The sequence below is a fragment of the Dendrobium catenatum genome, unplaced genomic scaffold (genome assembly GCF_001605985.2).
Source record: "Dendrobium catenatum unplaced genomic scaffold, ASM160598v2 fragScaff_scaffold_264, whole genome shotgun sequence".
In the NCBI taxonomy this organism is placed as follows: Eukaryota; Viridiplantae; Streptophyta; class Magnoliopsida; order Asparagales; family Orchidaceae; genus Dendrobium; species Dendrobium catenatum.
In genome coordinates this window covers 868,957-890,562 of record NW_021318726.1, presented here as the reverse complement: position 1 = coordinate 890,562, position 21,606 = coordinate 868,957, and the positions used below count along the sequence as shown (strand labels likewise).

The window sequence follows — 21,606 nt, the reverse complement described above, 5'->3', positions numbered from 1 at the left end:
ATACAGTGAATGTTAGGTATACTGGTATACGAATGGTTTGAGAAGTGAGAATGATAATGACACGGACGGGAATGCCAAAATTTGAACGAATCATGGTTGTGTATTTGGGTGAGTTGGTCATTTCACCTTTTGATAGTTAAAGGCAGAAAAGAAAAGCAGAGATGAAAGGGGAAGAAAGAGGTTACTGTCGTTGAAGAATTCGAATGCGAAGTGACGGAGATGAGAATCCGAGTGCAGATGGGAAGAAGAAAATTTAGAAGTTGAACAGCCGGCGAGTTGAGCAATGAGAAACCCTAACGTTATGGATGCTAAAAGAGATCTTACGAGGCTAAGAGGTCTGAAGAGAGATTATTCTGTACGTAATCCGAAAGCGTTCGGATGCTGCGTATTTACTGCTTATTTGTTGCGTATTTTTTATACAAGATTCTGAAGATGCCAAAGAGGGAAGAACCGGCGAGTTGAGCGTAAAAAGATGCCGGAGATGGGATATGGAAATTAATTAAAAAATACATTATTACAGCAATTTAGAAATTAATATACATTAATTTATTAATGAATAAAATATATTTCACATTAATAGAATAACTATAATTATATTATAATAATTGAAATGAATGATTGCAATTTTATTTGAATAATTAAAATTAATTAAAATGGAACGTCTTGATTTGATATGGATGACAATTAATGAATTCATTATTATAATAATTAGGTAATTAACATAGTATATTTGACATTAATAAAATAATTATAACTATAATAATTGAAATGAAAGCTTGTGATTTGATTTGAATAATTAAAATTAATTGAAATGGAAGGCCACGATTTAATATGGAAGAAAACTCAAATCTTTATTATAAATATATGACAATTAATGAATGCATTATAACAATAATTTAGTAATTAATAGTGTATATTTGACATTAATAAAATAATTATAAATATAATAATTGAAATGGAAAGTTAGGATTTGATTTGAATAATTAAAATTAATTAAAATAAAAGGCCACAATTTGACATGGAAGGAAGCTCAAGCCTATAAAAATAGCATAGATTTGCATGTTTGTCTCTCCTCTCGTAGTAAAAGTTGGGCATTCCGAAAGACTTGCTTTGTACATCTTCTTCGTGATTATAAGCATCAAGTTGTCCCATCTCCATTCTCGAGGCTTTACCAACTAAGTAACTCAAGCCACCGAAACTAGGCAAATCCTTATTTCTGCAAGATTCATTAGTTAGACACTTAGATAATAACATTAATTTTTAGCATGACAAATCCTTCTCAGAACCCCCTAAAATGTTATCATTTTATTTTTACATGCATAATCATAATAAAAGAAAAGAAAATTATTTTGTTCTAAATCATTTTTTTTATTTGCAAGCAACTAAATGAGAAATTGAGTGGTTTCTTGTTTGCCTCAATATAATGTAGATAGAATTTGTACACCCATATTCATTTTAATGGAGTCATCTCTATAGCTTGAACCCAATTCAACATATTCTCTAACCAAGAACCAAATCTAAACTTGCTTGAATGTCTCAAATTTTACAAAACTAATGATATCTCATTAAGTATGCTTATTCATTCAGTATGTAAGATTGTAGCCTCAACTTTTTAGCTTTTGATTAATTTACAAGTCTTTTTTTCAATTTGTTTAGTAGCACACAATGGAGGCCAATCCAATTAACGATTGGAAATCGAATATCGCAAGAAATACTATTAATATTGTCATTGTTGGGAAGGTTGGTCAAGGCAAGAGTGCAACTGGAAATAACATTCTTGGAAGCGAAGTCTTCGAAACTAAGCTTTACCGTTCGAGAGTACCTTGTTGTTGTGATATAGAAAGAATTATCCGAAAGGATGGCCGTATTATTAATGTTATAGACACTCCAGGTAATGCTCATCACTTTATTAATCTTTGAATATTCATTAAATTCAAATAATGCATATACATTTTTAAATCTTTGATTTTAGAATATTATATGTTTTTGTATCATAACTTGAATACATAAATTGTTTGGTTTTATTTAACATGTCGAAATATGCTTTCATGTTCTTTGAAATTGATCTACTCTTTTTACACAATTGTACCTTTCAGTTTATAGCGTGGGATAACATTATCATGAATAGACTAAAAATATTTAATGCATTCACATAAGCATAATTAAAGAAAATTAAAAAAAATGTGAGGAAGGTAAGCCTCACTTGTTAGAGGATAAAAATTTATTAGTTGTAGTTATTGCGAACTCTAAAATATACATACTACAAAAAATGCAAAAAATATGAAGCAACATTTATTATAAATTTTTTTGATAGAATTTGCTAGGAGGATGTTATAGAACTTATATATATGTCTGTGTTAATTAAGCATGACAACCAAAAGGAATTGAAATGAGTCACAACTCTTTACTGGTTGTAGTGGTGAACATTTTGCTTTATCAACACATTTAATACTAGCCTACATTGCAGATTTGATTTATGATATAAGTCGATGCCTAGCTTGGAAGCCTTCATATTATATATAGTTTGATTAGTCATTAATGGTTCAATTAGTTTTTCATGGTTGTTGGTCACTTATGTCGGATTTCAAAACCTATCTACTTTTATGTGTACCTCAAGAGGTATATGATCTGGTATTGCTTCCATGACCATAAAGCCATCACATTCCAATTGTTTGAAGAAGACTTTCTCTTGACTCGAGTGAAATGATGGAGCTTATCATTTGAATGAATTTTAGCCATTTTTTAGCTATACGTCTATTTATTTTATTTGTGTTTTATTATGTTTTTTATATTAGTTGAATGTGCAATGGAGACATATTCGAACTTGCATTTGTACGATAACTTATTTGTAGTATGAATTAAAGACCTTATACATAAGGTTGTCTTAGGGTTTTATTGAGAAAAATTGAATTGTTAATATCCTCTCATCTCCTTCCTTTCTCCTCAATCATTAGCTAATTATCCCTTCTTGTCTCACTATCTTTATTCAATATGTTTTTTGTTATGATAATAAACATGTGATTAGATGCTCTAATATGTTTATTCAATATTTTAGGAATAATTGAAATAAGGTTTTTTAGCTAATTATTGCAGGATAGATTGCATGGTGTGCATGCAAGCCCAAATGTTTAAGTATCCATGGTCATCTTTGATAGTTGAAGACAGATGCAATAGAGCTAGATCATGGGTTGTATATTGCAAAATTTGACCAATAGCTAACAAAAAATACATGTTACAATTCAATTTTATCACCCTAAAATTTTCCCAAAAAATATGTTCATTCACTCAATTATATTTGAAAATTGTATGCAAAACTAATACAAAATTTGAAGTATAATTTGGATGTATTTTTTAATCATTAAAAATATTTAAATTTTGGATTTGACTTTTCATTGAGTTTTTAAACTTTAAATAATATCTTTTTTAATACTTGGATGAAGAATACTCTGCATCTTTTCACCCAACTAAATTGGCATAGAGCCTACCCAACTCCAGCGAATATGTAGGGCCCACACAAGTTTATAGGACATATGAAAACTACTCAACACAAAAGGAAAATGATACCACTTAAGCTCACCATTGCCATCTTGTTGAATAAACAATGCCTCCAGGTGGTTTATTGAAATTTTAATATTTGATAGATGGAGATCACCACTTCTTCCTTGCAATGAACAGAGAGCATGCAGCTTGGGTCTTGAATTAAAACTTAACAAACAAGCTTGGTAGAACCTTGCATGATATATATTCATGTAGAGGGAGTTCTGGTTGAAATCTTTGCAACCAAGTTCAATTCTAGCCCCTTTCAAATTAAATAAATACCATATGTAGGGGATAATTGCCAAATGCTCAAAGTCTAAATTCATCCCTAGCATTTCACCTGAAGTAGAAAAATAGCTCAATAAAATGATGAGAATTTCCTTATTAATAGGCCTTACATAGAGAATGTAATTCACAACTATCTCTTATGAGTCAATAAAAACTCAACAGCCTATGAAAAAATTTCTCCTCTCCAAGGTGATGCTTAGTAAAGAAATTGCTTGTAAGAGGCACACTCATAGTACTGCATGATAGAAATGTTTATACTATCCCTTATGGCTGCACAAAGCCCATGAAAAAATGCATGGGCCTCATATGCTTGAGTTTTGGGTCATCCAAAATGCTCTCTTGGGTCTTGTGCACTTGAAGAAAGCCCCAAAAAAAGGTTGCTTAAGTTATTTATGATGATTGAGCTTGTAGTTTTTGGTTCAATCTCATGCATAATACATCTTTAATCCACAAATCAACTTTGGTTCATCTGAAGAGCAACCAAAGCTTTTAAGATGGTTATTAAGTTTTTCCATGGGTTGATAAAAAATAATGATATTGCTTTATTATTAATTTATTTTGTGTTTCAAAATCATCAAATTTAGCAAGGATTTTGTTTTAGTAGCTTAAAATTCACCCAAGCATAGAAAAGAACAATGTGTGTTTGTTATATTTTGAGTAACAATTTTGAAAAAATGCATAAATTTCATCCCTAGCATTTCACCTTGGAAGTATTTTTTTAGTTAAAGAAGTTCATCCTACCTTGAAATAAAGATGTAATTGGTGGTTCAATGATATTTTTGATAGAAAACATATTTTTTGAAATTTTGCAAAAGAATCGAGATATAAGAGGAAAACTGATATGACTCTAAAAATAGATTTCTATTATTCTAACTAGTCAATCAAGGATGTCAATGTTCGTGTTCCACTGCATTCATATAATAAGGGTTTAACTTGCTGATGGTCCTTTTAGCTCATTCACCATTTGATGATATCAAGGGTTGTGCCAACCTTTAATTATCTTTGATGCAATTTGTCCAATTAGCATTAATTTGATCATCCAATTTAAATCAATGATATTAATCCAATAATCTAGTTTAGATATCCAAAAACCTATTAATTTCAAATTGTCCATCAATCCATGCATCATTATTAGGGGCATGATGGTCTAACATGCATTTTAATATTAATAGTCTTAGTTATTCATCCTTCTATCAATCGAATAGCCAGAATACACTCAATTGAGGAGTATTTTTATCTAGAATATATCTCGAAGGTGACGAGAGTCTTCTATATCCACTATACACCCTACCAAGATACCAAATGCACTTTTTCCAAATGATTATGTATACCCCCTCAACTGGGCAAAGTCAAGGGCTTTCCCAAGCTACTTTTGTCTCTCTATCTTTCCTATAAACTTCCACTCTTTAATCTCCATTAAATTGGTTTAAGCTCTTAATCATCTCCTACCTCGATCATTGAATTGCTTTAGTTGATTGTGTAGGACATAGTGTCATGTTATAGTGATCCATCAACCCAAACTTCGTTGGAATTGAAAATCATTTTCAACCTACAATGATTTTGGGCTTTACTTAAGTTTTGTCTATTGTAGACTTAACCTAAGGTTATTTAGAGGTTGAGATATATTTCTTTGTATTTTTCTCATGTTTTACCTTTCAATCATAAGGTTGTGGTCATTTAAGATTTTAGAATGCAATTGACATATTATGGAGACAACTTGCATTTGTTAAGCTTTCCCATATATTATATCATACACTATTTTTTTCTCCATTATGTTCCACATAGAAGCATTGAAGTGAAATTTTTAATTAATTAAATTCTATTGCAAATGAAAATTTGTAGGTTTATATTTGATTTTTCTCTTATGAGACTGGCTTATGCTTGGTCTCAGTCCCTTTTACATCTAGTTCAAGCTTGATAGGTTTCCCTCTACCATTATTTAAGATGGATAAAATTTAGAGGATGAAGTATATTTCAATAGGATTGTATGTTTCTTGTGCCTATTTACATAAATTGTAATTTGAAGTTATGCATTGACTTGCCAATTAGCACCGTATTTAGCAATTTAACTGCTTTTTTTGCTAATGATTCTAACCTATGAAATATATTATAAAAAAATTTTAAATTCCTTTCTTTGTTTGTATGGATTATAATATGGGTAGTATGTTAATAACTTTATTTTGACAATGGATTTTCTTGTAGGGTTCAGTTCTTTTTTTAGTTTTGAGCTAATAAGTGAAGGGATAATCGAAGGCATTAATTTAGCCAAGGATGGTATTCATGCAGTACTCATGGTATTCTCCCTTAGATCTTCTTTTTCAATAGAAGAGGAGGCTGCCATTGAGTGTATGAAATCACTTTTTGGGGATAAGATTGTTGACTACATGATTTTAGTTTTCACTAATGGGGACATCCTGGAATCTGAACATAAAAGCTTAAAGGACTTTATTAGCCTTTCTCCAGAACCTTTAAGGGTTTGTATCTTTCTTTTGATAATATTGATTGCAAAATGTTTGATGGTTTTTATTTTTTATTTTTTCTTGATAATATTAATTGCCATCTTCAGCATGTTGTATGTAGACTTTCTTGAGGGCAAAAATCTTTGTTAAGTGTAAAATCAAAAAGTGCACTATAATTGTGATATGTTATATTAATCTATCAATTTATAATAGCAAAGGTAAGCTACATAAAATAGCAATACATTACTTAATTATTTATGCAACATACTCTAACCCATTGTCTTCGAAGCCATTACTTTATGGTAATGTAACACGTTGGAACCTTAAAGTGACAAAGAAGTTGTTGTATATGAGCATAATGCAACAAGTTCTTAAAATAAGCAATACAAATATAAATAGTTTTTGAATTTGGGGCAATATAGTCCCATATTATAAATATGTTCAATTTAGCCTCTTACTACTCAAATGTGATTTAAAGTTATATCTGTTGGATTATTTATGCATCCAATTCGTGGAGTTGAGGGTTAATTTTATATCAAATTGGAGTAATCAAGGAACTAAAATTGATACATTAGATAGTATGGGATTAAAATGGCTCTCATAAATAGTTAGAGGCTACTTTGATTTTTTTTTTCTATTTTTAAACTAATTATGTACTTGTATTTTGTTTACTAATACATGCAACAATTGTTACCTATTCAAATTAATGACTCTTATTTCCAATTGTTCACACAAACTATTCCTATCTTTTAGTATATTTAGCTTGCGCAACACTTTTTAAAATTGAAGTAGTTAAAGTTAAATATGATGATCAGATATATTGACCCAAGCCACATTTCCAAATTGTAGTGTACCTTGCCTCTTCATTAGTCCATTCACATTAAAGAAACATAATTTTCCATTGGTTACAAGCACATTTTCATAAACTAAATGCGGTTAGAAATATGCCTTTATTATTGTTTATGATTAACTTTGCAGTTCAAAAGTTGAATTTTGATGCAAGCTAAGTGATTTTAGATATTTCATCACTAAATTTGTTTATATCATGTGAAGATTTTGTTACTCACCCTTCATGTTCATTATCTTAGTTTATTTTGTTATTAGAAATATACTTATCTATAGTTTACAATAAATCTTGTTATTCAAAAGTTGAACTAGTTAAATGAATATGGTCAACTTAAATCTTCAAACTTATTTTTATCTCTTTCATCTGGTACATTTATTTTCCATCATCAATAATTTTCTTGCAGAACATCATTCAACTATGCAAGAATAGAGTAATCGTTTTTGATAATACCACCAATGATATGATCAAGAGAGAGGAACAAGTAAATGAGCTACTCTCTCTTGTTGAGTCTGTTGTTGTGGACAATGGTGGAAAATCATACTCATATAAGATTTTTGCAGAACTCAAGGTATGTCTTCTCCTTGGTTCATCCTTTATAATTAGCAGCTGTGGTAGATGTAAATGTTTGATATTTCATGTTGGGTATCACTTTCATTTGGAAGGAGCTTTACTTTGACACCAAAAGTTTAAAGATAACTTGACAAGAGACATGTTATGAATGGGAGGGATTTAAAGTAGCAATAACCTATGTATACAATATAAACTTACACATGAAAGGTATAAAAGATAAAGTGATGTGAAAGTAGTTGTAAACTATTCATTCTTTTTTCTATGCTTTACTAATAGTTGTAGGGCTATCCATGTACATGTGGAAGGAGATTGTCTTGTAGAGGTCTTGACTGTTGCGATTAGGAGTTACCCAGTGGCTATGTGAGATGGGTTAGGAAGAGAAGGTAATAATGGTGTAGAAACCATAAGGTTGATTTATGTAGTAGTCATCAGTTGATTAAACTTGAATAAAACTCTTTTGTATTTTGTGTTCATATATATATATATATATATATATATAAGTTCAAATTAGTCATTGGACTACTCAAATTTGATCTAAAATAGTATCTTGGCTCCTCATATATGATCAAAAATAATTCAACAGAGGGACTATTTTAAATCATATTTAAATTATCACAAACTAAATTAAACAAACATTTAATTAGAAACTTAATAAACCCATGTAAATAATTCATCTGTTATATTGATCTTCTTCTCAATTCAATCTATGCCCTAACACAATGACTTTATTTTTGGTTACATGCAGGCTAAAGAACGAGCTGCTCAATTGGAAGCTGAAGAGCGAGTTGCTCAGCTGGAAGCTGAAGTGCGAGCTGCTCAGCGGGAGGTTGAAAGGCTTAGCCGATTATCACTGCAAGATGAGACGATTCGGAAGCTCAAAGAGGAAATCAATGAGTATAGGAAGAAAATTGAGGAGTCCAAGAAGCGTAACGCTAAATGCAAAATGTGTTTTTTTCTATGAAATGTGGTATCTTGATTATGAAATATCTATATAGTTTTTTAGGGAAGAAAAACATTGCACTTTTCTATTAAATAGTTTCATTTGCAAGCTTTCTACAAACTATTTGTCATTTATCATTATTGTTGCTTTGTTTCTATTACTGTCATTATCAAGATAGACATAATTAGACGGCAAAAATTTATAATGCAAGTTGCTTTTCATCATGATAATATCTTTTTCTTTGTACATCGCTCTTTAATGTATAAATCATTACTTGTCATGACTAATACAATTCATAAATTTGATTTGAATTTACTCGAAATTAAGTGTAATTCTTAAATTTGAAAGCACTCAAAACTCTATTTGGCAAAAAAAAAAAGAAATTAAATATAAGATCTTCTCTCTATTTTTATTGTATTTATTATTGAAATAATATGTTATATGATCAAAATTAAAGTTTCATTTGGTACAATTTTTTTTATTACTTTCTATAACAGCTTTCTAGCACAAAAAAATCGTGAAAGCAATGAAAAGCTATGATCAAAAGCTCTACCGAACAAAACCTAAATGAATCTAAGGCAAAATAAGCTTAATTGGAATTCCTAAAAATTATAATTTAAATGATAAAACAAATATGGTAAGTCTATCTTTTCATAATTGTAAGAATAAGGCATTAAGCCCTTATAAAAAATCCTAGTTCCCTATGAATTGTCCTTCTTTGGCAGCTTGAAATATCAGGGGTTTCAATAACCCTGATAAAATATTTTGTTGTAGAAATTTGGTTCATGCGCATAGGCTCGACTTAATTTGTATTCTTGAAAATCGTATCCTTTCTTCTAATCTCATAGATCCTTGGTTTTGCTCTACACACAAGGTTTTCGAGAATGAACTTAGTTATAATAATTTTGAGATGGCTTCTCCTGGGCGTATTTGGATAAAATGGAACTCAGATAAAGTTTCTTTTAATCCTATTTTTTGTTCCTCCCAAATGATTTATGGTCATTTGATGATGGGGTCTCATACTCTTATGATTCTTTCTGTTGTTTATGCTTCTAATACATTTGAAGAGAGAATTAAGCTTTGGGCTGATTTGGGAGCTGTTAATCCTCACGGTGCTCTGCCATGGGTGGTGATTGGTGACTTTAATACTTGTAGATTTCAGTCTGAGAAAAAAGGTGGGAATATTCTAGCTGTTGATAGGCTAAATTTGTTTAACTCCTTTATTTTTGACATTAATCTGTTTGAACTTCCTTCTTCTAACAACTTTCATACATGGTTCAATCAAAGACAAGACAATCCAATTCATCTAAAACTGGATAGGGTTTTAGTTAATGAGGCTTTGATTAATCATTATCCAAACTCCCACTATAATGTGTTGAGCAGTCTTGTCTCAGATCAAACCCCACTTATTCTCAGAGTTGTTTCGCATAACAAATCTCAGAAGCGGTTTATGTATAAAAATTATTGGAGCCATATTTCAAATTTCTAGAGCATTTTATTGAATATTTTTCAAACTCCTGATCTAGGAAATCCTATTGTTAGCCTTTATAAGAAGTTGAAGCTATTAAAAAGAGAGATAAAAGTAAGAAATTGGAGTACTTCCAATCTAATTGCTAACAAATGTGCTTCCTTAGCTGCAATACAAGATAGGTGTCAAAGGATGATTGATAATGATCCTCTTAACAGAGATATATGTGGAGAACTTAAGAAGATCAATGCGGATATTAATTATTACAACTCTCTTCATGCTTCTTGGATTATTCAAAGATTGAAAATTAAAATGTTAAAATGTGGCGAGGAGGATTTGAAGTTTATGTATTCCAAAATTAGGAATATAAAAGCTTTTAATGGTAGCTCTCTTAATGTTGCTACTCAACATACCTTTGATCGAGAGAATAACAATATTCATGGTATCATTCAACATTTCAAAAAACTTTATAATTATGTACCTCCTAAGTTAAATGATACTAGCATTATTCCTAAAGGCAAAATAATCCCTGAAGCTGTTATTAATTCATTAGTGAAGCCTGTCACTAATGAGGAAATTCATTTAGCTATTAATTCTGATTGCTCCAACTCGGCATCTGATCCTGATGGGTTTAATTTCATTTTTTACAAAAAAAATGGAGTATTACCGGTCCTTTAGTTTGCAAGGCCATTAAATCTTTTTTCAGTAAATGCTATTTACCTACCAGTGCTAAGGCTACTGCCATTGCACTTGTTCCAAAGAAATCTCATGCTAAAAATATACAAGACTTTCGGCCTATTGTTCTCTGCAATATTTTTCACAAAATTATTGCTAGAATCTTGGCTACTCGTTTGAAAATTATTATGCCTAATATCATAGAGATTAATCAAGCAGCTTTTATTCCCTATAGGGTTGCTACTGACAATCCCATTTTGGCTAAGGAATCATCAATCTCTTCAAAAAGCAATATTAGCTGGACCTTTTTTGTGCTAAATATGATATCAGGAAAGCATTCGATACAGTATCCAGGAATTTTTGTTTTTCTAGAATGACTGATAAAGGTTTCCCTACTATTTTTATTAACTGGATCAAAGCATGTATCAAAGATATTCATTTCTCAATATGCCTGGATGGAAACTGGAAGGTTTTTTACCTCTTCAACCGAACTAATACAAGGTTGTCCTCTTAGTCCCTATCTATTTTGCATTGTTATGGATGCTCTATCTTGCCTATTAAATTCTAACTCCGACTCTAATGGTTTTGAGGGTTTCAAAATTAATAACTTTCAACTGTCTCACCTTACATATGCTGACGATCTTTTGGTATTTGGGAAGGAAGATACTAATAATTGTGTTAAGCTTATGAGAACCCTTAATTGTTTTCTAACCTTACTGGGTTGCAGCTGAACTTACATAAAAGTTCTATTATAATTTCACCAAATGTTTCTTGTTCTAATGACATTTCTAATAAGCTGCAAATTCATAATGTCTCTACTAAGTTTACTACTTGGGCATTCCTTTATCCATGGGTCGGACAAAGCTTTCTGATTTTGCTCCTCTGATGGAGAAAATCACTGTGTTATTATCTGGTTGGAAGGCTAGGGTTCTTTCCTTTGCTGGTAGGCTACAATACATTAAAATACCATTATAAACACTATGGCTTATTGAATTAGAAGCATGATCATACCTAAGTCTATTTGCAAGTCTATAGGAAAGTTATGTTTTAAATTTTTATATCATGGGGATACTAAAAGTAGAAGAATTCTCCTTATATCTTGGAATAATTCCTGTAAACCGTATTCTTTTGGGTATTGGTTCATTACAAGCTTTAAATTTTGCTTACAACTGTGGCATTATTTTGAGATGTTACAATTCATATTCCCCTCTTGCTAAGTGGTTGCTAGCTAGATATTCCTCTCCTTGGAAACCTGCTTCGTCTAATGCATCGATTTTTTGGAAAAACATTTGTAAAACTGCTGAAGTGGCAAGGGAGAAATTCAATTTTATTATTTCTAACAATAGTCCTATTTCTATATTATATATTGAGATCTTATCATTTTTTTTACTTCATTTATTGTATTCATGTATGATTGTTCATAAACTTAGATGATCAAAATATCTCTTTATTAATCTATCTCTCGCACATAACAATTGAGCATATCACCAATGCTCCTTAGTGTGAGATCATAATCATTTATAATAGTAATATAAAATAAATTAAATTTAAAGACTTTGTTTTACACTTTTATTATCATTATTCTAGAATTAATAAATGATAAATCACAAAATGTATTAAAAAATGAGTTTCTCAAAGTCATTTGACCGCAAATACTTTCATAATTTTTATCTCAATCTTAATAACATTCTTGGAAGGGAATCCTTCATTACTAAGTTTGGCCTTTTGAGAGTAACTTGTTCTTCTAAGCTACAAAGAATTATTCTTAATGTTGGACGTATTGTTAATATTATAGACACTCCACGTAACACCCATCACTTTATCGATTTACAAATATTCATTATGTTCTAATAATGCATAAACATTTTTAAATCTTTGATTTTAGAATATTATATATTCTATCCCAACTTGAATATATAAATTGTTTGGTTTTGTTTACCTTGTGGAAAAATAACTTCATGTGTTTTGAAGTTTATATACATTTCTTATAGCAATTATACTTTTCATCTTAGTGCATGGAATAGATTATCATTAATATATTAAAAATATTTAATGCATTCACATAAGCATAATTAATAAAAACTAAAAAAAGTCAGGAAAACAAGCCTCACTTTATGGACCTCCGAAAGGACACCGCTGCATCTACAGAATATGAAAGGTATACGATTGCACCACCCCGAGGGATATAAATGATCGCAGGCTTTTGGGCTCATCGTAAACGGGCCAATAGAAGCGTAGATTAGATCGTACATATAAATAACCATTAAGGATAGGGCTCTCGCTAACACACCCCAAGGGGTAGTAATATATACGACCTGATCAAAACAACGGATTTCCCCCACCCGATACATCAGCTCGAGTGTGGTTTATTTGATGGTGGAGTTCCATTTTCCACAGGTATAAGCCCCCGTGGTTAATTACATCTCGAGCCTAGGGCCTGAGAATACTCACGATTAAGGATCCAATATTATTCTTTCAGAATAAGAGGATTGTCACACAAAAAGGAGACTAGAAAACCCTACTTAAAAGGAAAGACAGGCTTAAGGGGCGTAGTCAACATGCATGGTTCATTTCAGCATCCAAAGGGACTAAGACATTGAGCAGAAAGTGGAGAAAAGAAATCATGCACTCAAAACATACAGAGAGGAAAGATAGAAGCGACATCATCTATGTGACACTAATAAGCAGGATTTATAGTCCTTGAAGAGAAAAGGACTTACTAACTATTTATGCACACTACGAGACACCTAGTGTAGTAGCCTCCAATCCTAGATCTAAGGTGGGTTTAGTGTTATACCCAACACTAATACCCATGTCCTAACTAATGCATCTGGGCTTATACCCTGCCTGAAAAGGGATGCCAGCTAACCACTGAGGAGCATAAAATCAATGCAATCTAGTCTTTATGAAAGATAGGTAGGTAGGTTAAATGTTTTGGAAGTAGGGCCAACATCTAGAGAGTTTCCTAATTAGCCCTGGACTTATGTAGGGTGAATGCTCCTATAGCTAATGCAATTAAATTTTCATTTAGCTAATTTCTAATGCAATGCATGTTGGTTAAAGTCTCCAAATTAGATATGTATAAGATTTTAAAAAATATACTTATATAAAAATAATTTTTAGAAAAGTCTGGGCCTCCTCAGGTCCGACACTTCATCCTCATAGGGCAGATTATCCGCACTCTACCCGTAGGCAGAGAGGTGTCTTATTAGAAAGAGAGAGAGAGAGAGAGATACAATAATATGCATGCGACCACGGATGATTCTGGCTATTCCCTAGGTCATTAGATTTCTATATTATTTAATTCCTAAAATTTTAAGATTTGATTTCGAGTAGAAAAATATTTTAGTCCTTAAAGAGCCTAACAAAAATCAGACCAAACACATGCAATAAAGAAACCTAGGAAATGCTTGTAAGTTCTAATGCACACACAAAATAAACACATCAATATAAATCCACAAAAACACAATAAAGTAAAGTCCACGGTATGTGCCGTATAAGTATAGCCCATGGTCTGCAAAAAAGTAGAGGTGAACAGGCTCCACCAACAACAACATGGATTCTAATCCTAATAAATGATAGACATTTTTTCTTTAAGTCTTCATCTTCTAGTGGATCATCCTTGTCCGGATTGTCTCCTTCAGGTCCTTCTATGGATCATCCTCCATAAGGGTACCCAAGTAACTAAGAAATTCCCCGAGAAGGGGTCTGTCTTATTCTCTTTATGTACCGAGTGTTTGAAATGCCAAACTTTTAGAGACTTTAACAACTCAATAATAACAAATTATATTACATTTGAAAATAAAATCCTAAAACCGGACTCCTGCATGATGATTCCTAATAAAAATCCCAAGCAGTTATAAAATCCCAAGCAGTTTATATATATGTAGAAAGATAAACACACTTGACCATGCTCTTTTAATTTAAGGGAGGGGGCTTTAGCAATTTTTGGAGCGCTTGAAGAAAATAATTTCAATTTATAAGCTTAATGATTATTGTCCCCTCTATTAGAGCTGAATGAGCATGACCACCTACATAAGACTGTATTAGTATAAAAGCAGCCCTAGCCCATGGGTAGTATAATGCACAAATTACATCACAGAGATAAAAGTACAGTAATAAAACAAGACATCACAGCAATCATAACAAACAAGGGTAATTAATCAGTACTCGTGCAACACATAATCACTTCACATCATAGAAATAGAAAAAAAGAAAATAAAGCATCGACCCTAATCCTAGAGCTAGAAGTGGTGCCCTAGAAAATAATTTTAGGAGTGTGTAATAGGCTTTTGTGGCTTTAGATAGGTCCTATGTTTGGTAGTTAGTTCAAATTACCTAAAGTTTAAATTTGTTGAAGGCTAAAAGGGGAAGCTTTAATTTAAGTTTAAACATTAATGAATTGAGATCAATTTTAGTTCATTTTAGTTTCTTGATCCATTTTAATGCTTAGGGTAGTGATATTTGAAGTTCAGATTACATTAGCTAAATTTGGAAGGTCCAGTGTCCTCCTATACGCTAGGCTAAGGGGGGTCCAAAAGGCTACTATTGAAAATAGACTAAGTTTGAGAGTTCTAGAATTTTAGTTAAATATTAGGGCTTACAAGGAGTGGTTAGGCTTTGAGTTTACTAGATTTAGAATTTTCTAGGCCAGGATATAAATTTTAGAAGTTTGGGGCTATTATTAAATTATCGAAAATTATTTAATTAGGGGTAATTTTATGATTTTGATCCAAATCATCTCTAAACAAATTGGAATCAGCCCCAAAGGTCATAAATTACCTAAAGAAGTGTTCTCAAGTGTTTGGGGAGAATTTTAAATTTTTAATATTTTTTAATTATTTAATTAAGGCAAAAATGATGAATTTTAATCAAGGTTGAATCAAGGTTTATATTAAAGTCCAATTAAGGGACCTTAATTATCTAAGGTTAAGGGCTAAATTCTAAAGAGTTCAAGCTATATATTATGGGTAATTTTCTGAGTTGATATGGATTTATTAAGATTTTTTGATGTTATCAAGGCCTAATTAATGAGTAAATTAGGGTTTATTAATTAAGGAGTTTAAAGGGTCCTAAAAATTCCTAGAAAATTTTAGAATGTTTAGGATGCCACTAAGTTTATATGTTGAGAGTTTCATGTTGATCAGGGATCTATCCTAGCTCTTAGAATTTTTTTAATTTTTCTAGTTAGGTCATTAATTATTATCCTTAGGATGTTACTACGTTAAATGGGTTTAAATTGAGTTTTGGACTAACCCTTAGGATGACATGAATGGAAGAATGCCGCAAAGACACACCACATCAAGTCCGTAGATCTAGGAGAGCATAAACTAGATGTTCGTGCATCCTACACATGCAAGAGATGATAAAAAAAGACTAAGCTCATTTACGGTGTGATTAGTGAATGATTGGGACTCAATCATCCACCAATTCACCTCCACCATGATTGTTATTCATATGCATGTCAAATTTTTAAAATTTCAAATAGTGGATCTCCCAAAATTAGAGATTTAAATATATGTGATTTTAAAATATTTCAAAATATGTATATTAAATAAATTAGTTTTAGAAAATAGTGTAATTCAAAATAATCCAATATTTGTACTCATGGGAGATCCACTAATCACCCAAACAAGGCTTTAAAATAAAAAGGTTTGAAAATAATTTATAATTTCAAAATAATTATTATAATAATTATTTAAATATTAATTTAATAGTCAACAAATTAAATAATACAAAAAATATTATAGAAAAATCAAATTTTACTTTCTAAAAATATTTTTAATTTAAAATAAATATTTTTCTAAAAATTTAGAGGTATTATACATCAAAATCCGATTTAAAACGAAAAAAGATATGATTTTTTTAAATTTAAAGTATTAAAAGGAATTTTAAATTTTTTTTTAAATAATTAATGCTTAATGATAATTATTAAACTATGTTAAATTAATTATTAAAATCCTCCAAAATTTTAGGTAATTTACTAAAAGTAATTTTTAATAAATTCTAAAAAATAGTTGAATTTTAAATTAATTATTTATTAATAATTTAAGTAAATAATAATAATGATAATAATAATAATAATAATAATAATGATAATAATAATGATAATAATAATAATAATAATAATAATAATAATAACAAAGATAAATAACAAAGATAATTATTTAAATTATAATTTAAAAAATATATTATATTTTAATAAAAAATAAATTTAAATTAAAGAGAATAAAAATACAATCAGTTTGACATATTATACACATTTTTTGAATTAAAATACAAATTTTAATGAGTTTTTCAATAAAATTTGATTTAAAATCAATTTAAACTTAAAAAGTTGGTCGGGTGACACTTGGCGGCCACAGGTTGGATCCGCGGGCTGCAGTGGCGGCGCCCCACTCATGAAAAATGATTGGCGCCATCACCAATCATTGCTCGTTGATTATGGCAGTTGTGGGACCCACAAATCATCTACTTAGGTGAGTTAATGACATGTAGTAGCCATATGATCCTCTGCCATTCAAATCCAGTGGCTCAGATGGCACTGGACCGAGGGCTCAAACGCGGGTTCAGATCCGCCTCCACCATTTGATCAAGCCGCCGAATGACTGAACGTGGACCATTGATCTTGAAATCAATGGTCCAAATTTCGTATCATTCATAAGGCTTGTGAAATAAACCCTAGAAACAAAAATTATTTCGTTCTTCACGAATAATTAATCAATCTTAATGAAAATTTAAACACATATCAAGAACATGAACATAAATTATGGGGTCGTGTTTGCAAGCTCTAAAAATTGCTTATTAGAAATTTAAATAGATCTAAGTGTTCCTAACTAGGGTTTAGGTTTTTGCATAATCCACACAATGGATTCGAGCGATCTTGGGCTTGTTGCACTTGCACAAGTTCCTAGTTCAAATCAAGATCAGATGAGCTTTGGATCATCGGGATTTCATCTAGTAAGGTATTTTGCCTTAGCTCGTTAGAAAACTCGCCGCCAGTGGGGGTTTTGTGGTGGATTTTAGTGGAAGAAGGTAGGGAGGATCTAGGGGATCTCACCCATGAGAAATCTCGAGTTGAGAGCCACTAGGGAGAGAGTAAAAGCAAGAGTCCAAGAAAAGCCCTAAATTTCTCTATTTAAAGGCTTAGAACTCAAGGGGGACGGCTAGAATTGCATCAACGAGGAATTAGGAGGGAAATAGGGCTGATTAGCACGGGTTGGGTCTGACCCATTGAGTCCAGCGAAGGTGAGAATTGAGCTCGAGAAGCTATGGAATTAATTTGGAACCAAATAGGAGGATTTTTGGGTCAATCCAGATTGACTTGGTTAACCAGGTTGACTAAAGGTGGTCTTGGGGCCTAGCTTGGTCAATTTGACCAGATCACCCCTTTAACCCAAGTCTAGGTCAAAAATAAGATCAACAAACCCCACCAAAAACTATCATTGGAGTCATGCCCCAGAGAATGAGAAAACATGCATAATGGCAACAAGGTTAGTAAAAAGGAGCCAATAAATTGAATCAACAACCTTCAATAGATAAAAAACAAAAGATCTTAGAACATCACGATAGATATATGTTGGTTTCAAAAGTGGATGGTTGACCCTGATTGCCAAAATGTCATCCAAGGGAAGAACCAACACTAGAAAGTAGGTTAACAAACATTTTAGATCAAAGAGCAATCATATTATTAATTTTCTCATAAGATTTCTGTTAACCTCATTATTCGAGGTCAATCTCCCATAATTCAACTCTAGCACTTACGTTTTCGTAACCTAGTATAGACTTTTCCCACATAGAATCTCTCTTAGGTGAACGCCCACTGACATAGCATTGACTCGAACCTATCAATCAACTCGAATCAAAATCATTTCAATCCAATTTTAATTCAACTCCAAACGAACTAAAAACAAGCTTGATTTATGATTCGTCGATGTCGATCGACTCAATTTAATATGTTCTAATTTATTTTCGTTATAAAGATCATTTGTAATGAAAGATAAAACAAAATTTTAATCAAAAGATTTTCAAGTCTATCAATCTTCAAAATATTTCTTTCCCTTCTGGAAAATGACATGCATAAAAGCTTATGATCTCTAGTAAAACATTTGCAAGTTGTCAATGTCATTTATGGTTGAGGGAAAAGATTCAAAGCTTTAAAGAAATCAACTTTAATTTAAAAATTCACCACCCTGAAATCTGTCATTAGGTCTAAGTCCGCTTTTACAACATCCTATTGACTTTCTGGCTTAAGTCTGCTCTTACGGCAGCCAATCCAGTTTAAATCAGTCTTTAGATCTAAGTCCGCTTTTACGGCATCCTACTGACTTTCTGGCTTAAGTCCGCTCTTACGACAGCCAATCCAGTTTAAATCCGTCTTTAGGTATAAGTCCTCCTACGACATCCTATTGACATCTTTGAAGTTAGGAGTAAGCATCCCTAGTGGCATCCTAATCTTCATCTCGAGGAGAAGTATAAACATCCCTAGCGGCATCTTCTCTTCATTAAATTTTAAATTTTAAATCCGTCTTTAGGTATAAGTCATCCTAAGGCATCCTTTTGACATCTTTGAAGTTATGAGTAAGCATCCCTAGTGGCGTCCTAAATTTCTTCCCGAGGAGAAGTATAAGCATCCCTAGCGACATCTTCTCTTCATTAAATTATAAATCTTAAATCGATCCTCTATGATTAGGTGTGAGTCCCCACACTTAGGCTTCCTTTTCATATGATCATCTGATCCTTTGAGGTTAGGTGTGAGTCTCCACACTTAGGCATCCTTTCCTCATGATCATTCGCTAGAGTTGGAGAATGCCCCTCGTGGCACCATCCTAGTGTAAATTGTAAATCTTAAATCGATCCTCTATGGTTAGGTGTGAGTCCCCACACTTAGGCTTCCTTTCTATATGATCATTCGATCCTCTGATGTTAGATGTAAGTCCCCACACTTAGGCATCCTTCCTTCACGATCATCCGCTAGAGTTGGAGAACACCCCTCGTGGCAACATCCTAGTATAACTTAAAATTTTAAACCTTTCAAGATTAGATACAATCTTTTCCATAGGTTATTTTCTTTTCTTAGAAGACGCCCTTTAGTTCGTTGAGTTAGGTGTAAGTACTCACTTAGCGGCATCCTTTCTCTTGGACTAGAAAGAAGACTCTAGTCTTATCAAAATCATTTTTAAATCAAAATTACATCAACTCTTACATTCCTTTCAAACTACATTCAAATCACTACATTTAACTTTTTCATATCTTAACTTTACCAAATGATACTAATATCTTTAGTTATTATTTGATAAAGCATCAATGCCGACATCAACTTCAAAATCACTTAATCGACTCGAAACTCTATCAACCTTTATCCTAATTTTCTATCAAACCTCAAAATCACTTCATTTCATATGCTCAGATGCTAAAATTCAACTCTGGATCTAGTTGATCATTTCGGTCAACACCAATATGCACGATAAACTTTGGCAAGTTTATTATACCTATTGGGGGTCCATTTTGTTGACCTCATTATTCGAGGTCAATCTCCCATAATTCAACTCTAGCACTTAGGTTTTCGTAACCTAGTGTAGACGTCGCCCCCATAGGATCTCTCTTAGGTGAACGCCCACTGACGTAGCATCGAATCGAACCTATCACTCAACTCGAATCAAAATCATTTCAATCCAATTTTAATTCAACTCCAAACGAACTAAAAACAAGCTTGATTTATGATTCGTCGATGTCGATCGACTCAATTTAATATGATCTAATTTATTTTCGATCAAATTGATACATCATTGGGCTTAAATCAATTCACCAATCAAACACCAAATACTTTCTAATAAAAATCTGTCTTAGTTTTAATCAAATCAGAGTCAACCCTTAAATCTCTTGTAAAATATAAATCAATCACAACCATTGATTAGAGAGGATGATATCATAAATTTAAAATCAATTTGAATAAAACAGTTATAGATTTTGATTAGAACCGGTTCAAACCATCCAAGCCCATCCCACGTCTCTCTCTCTCCCTGATTTTTCGGCAAAACAACTCCGTCTCCTTCTCTATCAATTCGCAAAAAACTGCCTCCACAACTCTCTCCTTCGCAAGAACTGAACTCCAGCCTCCCTCACTACAGTACACGAAGCCCTCTCCCTCTACAATTCGGAAATCCCCTGACTCCTGCTCCTAGTTCGTGAAAACCCCAAGCCCAGCCCGTCGCCTGCCCCGATCTCCCCCTCTGAGTTCAGTTCACAAGAAGCCCAGGAATCCCGTCATCCTCTCTTCCGCCTGCTCCCAGTTCGCAAAAAGAAGCCTCAGTCGTTTCTCCTCCTCCCGTTGTCTGCCGTTCCTGAGCCTAGCCGAGAGTTTAGCCCCTGCTCCGGATTCATTTCGTCTGCGTGAAAAGAAACTAGCCCAACCATCCACTGTTGTTCACCGGTAAACATCCACTTCCAATTTTCCTTTATTTATAAATAATTTTTTTTTTCTTTCTCCCTCAAACGTCGAATTAATAAAGTTTGCCTTTGAAAAGTTTAGGTAATTCTGAAGCCTTTATTTCATAATTCTACTTTCTAAGAGGTTTAATATGAGAAATGATTAATTCTTCTTTCTAAAAGAATTTCTGGTTAAAGATCTTGCTTTGAAAAGTGAATCCATCATTGCCTTTTTCTCGAAATCAATAAAGAAATAATGATATGCTCTCTCTAATCGAGAACCTGAAATAAATAAATAAAACTTTAGTTTATTTTGATTTCTAATTCAAAAATATTATGTTTAAAAGTAGAATTGAAAAGTTTCATGAAATGTAAATAAATGTCATGATTTAAT

The 21,606-nt window shown here is 32.0% G+C and overlaps 1 protein-coding gene across 1 annotated transcript; it reads left to right on the top strand.

Annotated features, from left to right (window-relative positions):
- Positions 1 to 1,664: 1,664 nt before the first annotated feature.
- LOC110104681 (immune-associated nucleotide-binding protein 7-like) lies at positions 1,665 to 7,687 on the top strand. Its single transcript, XM_028693360.1, has 2 exons — positions 1,665 to 1,891; positions 7,535 to 7,687. Exons 1-2 carry the CDS (start codon positions 1,666 to 1,668, stop codon positions 7,558 to 7,560), a joined length of 252 nt encoding a protein of 83 aa, XP_028549193.1. The 5' UTR covers position 1,665; the 3' UTR covers positions 7,561 to 7,687.
- The last annotated feature ends 13,919 nt before the right edge of the window (positions 7,688 to 21,606 follow it).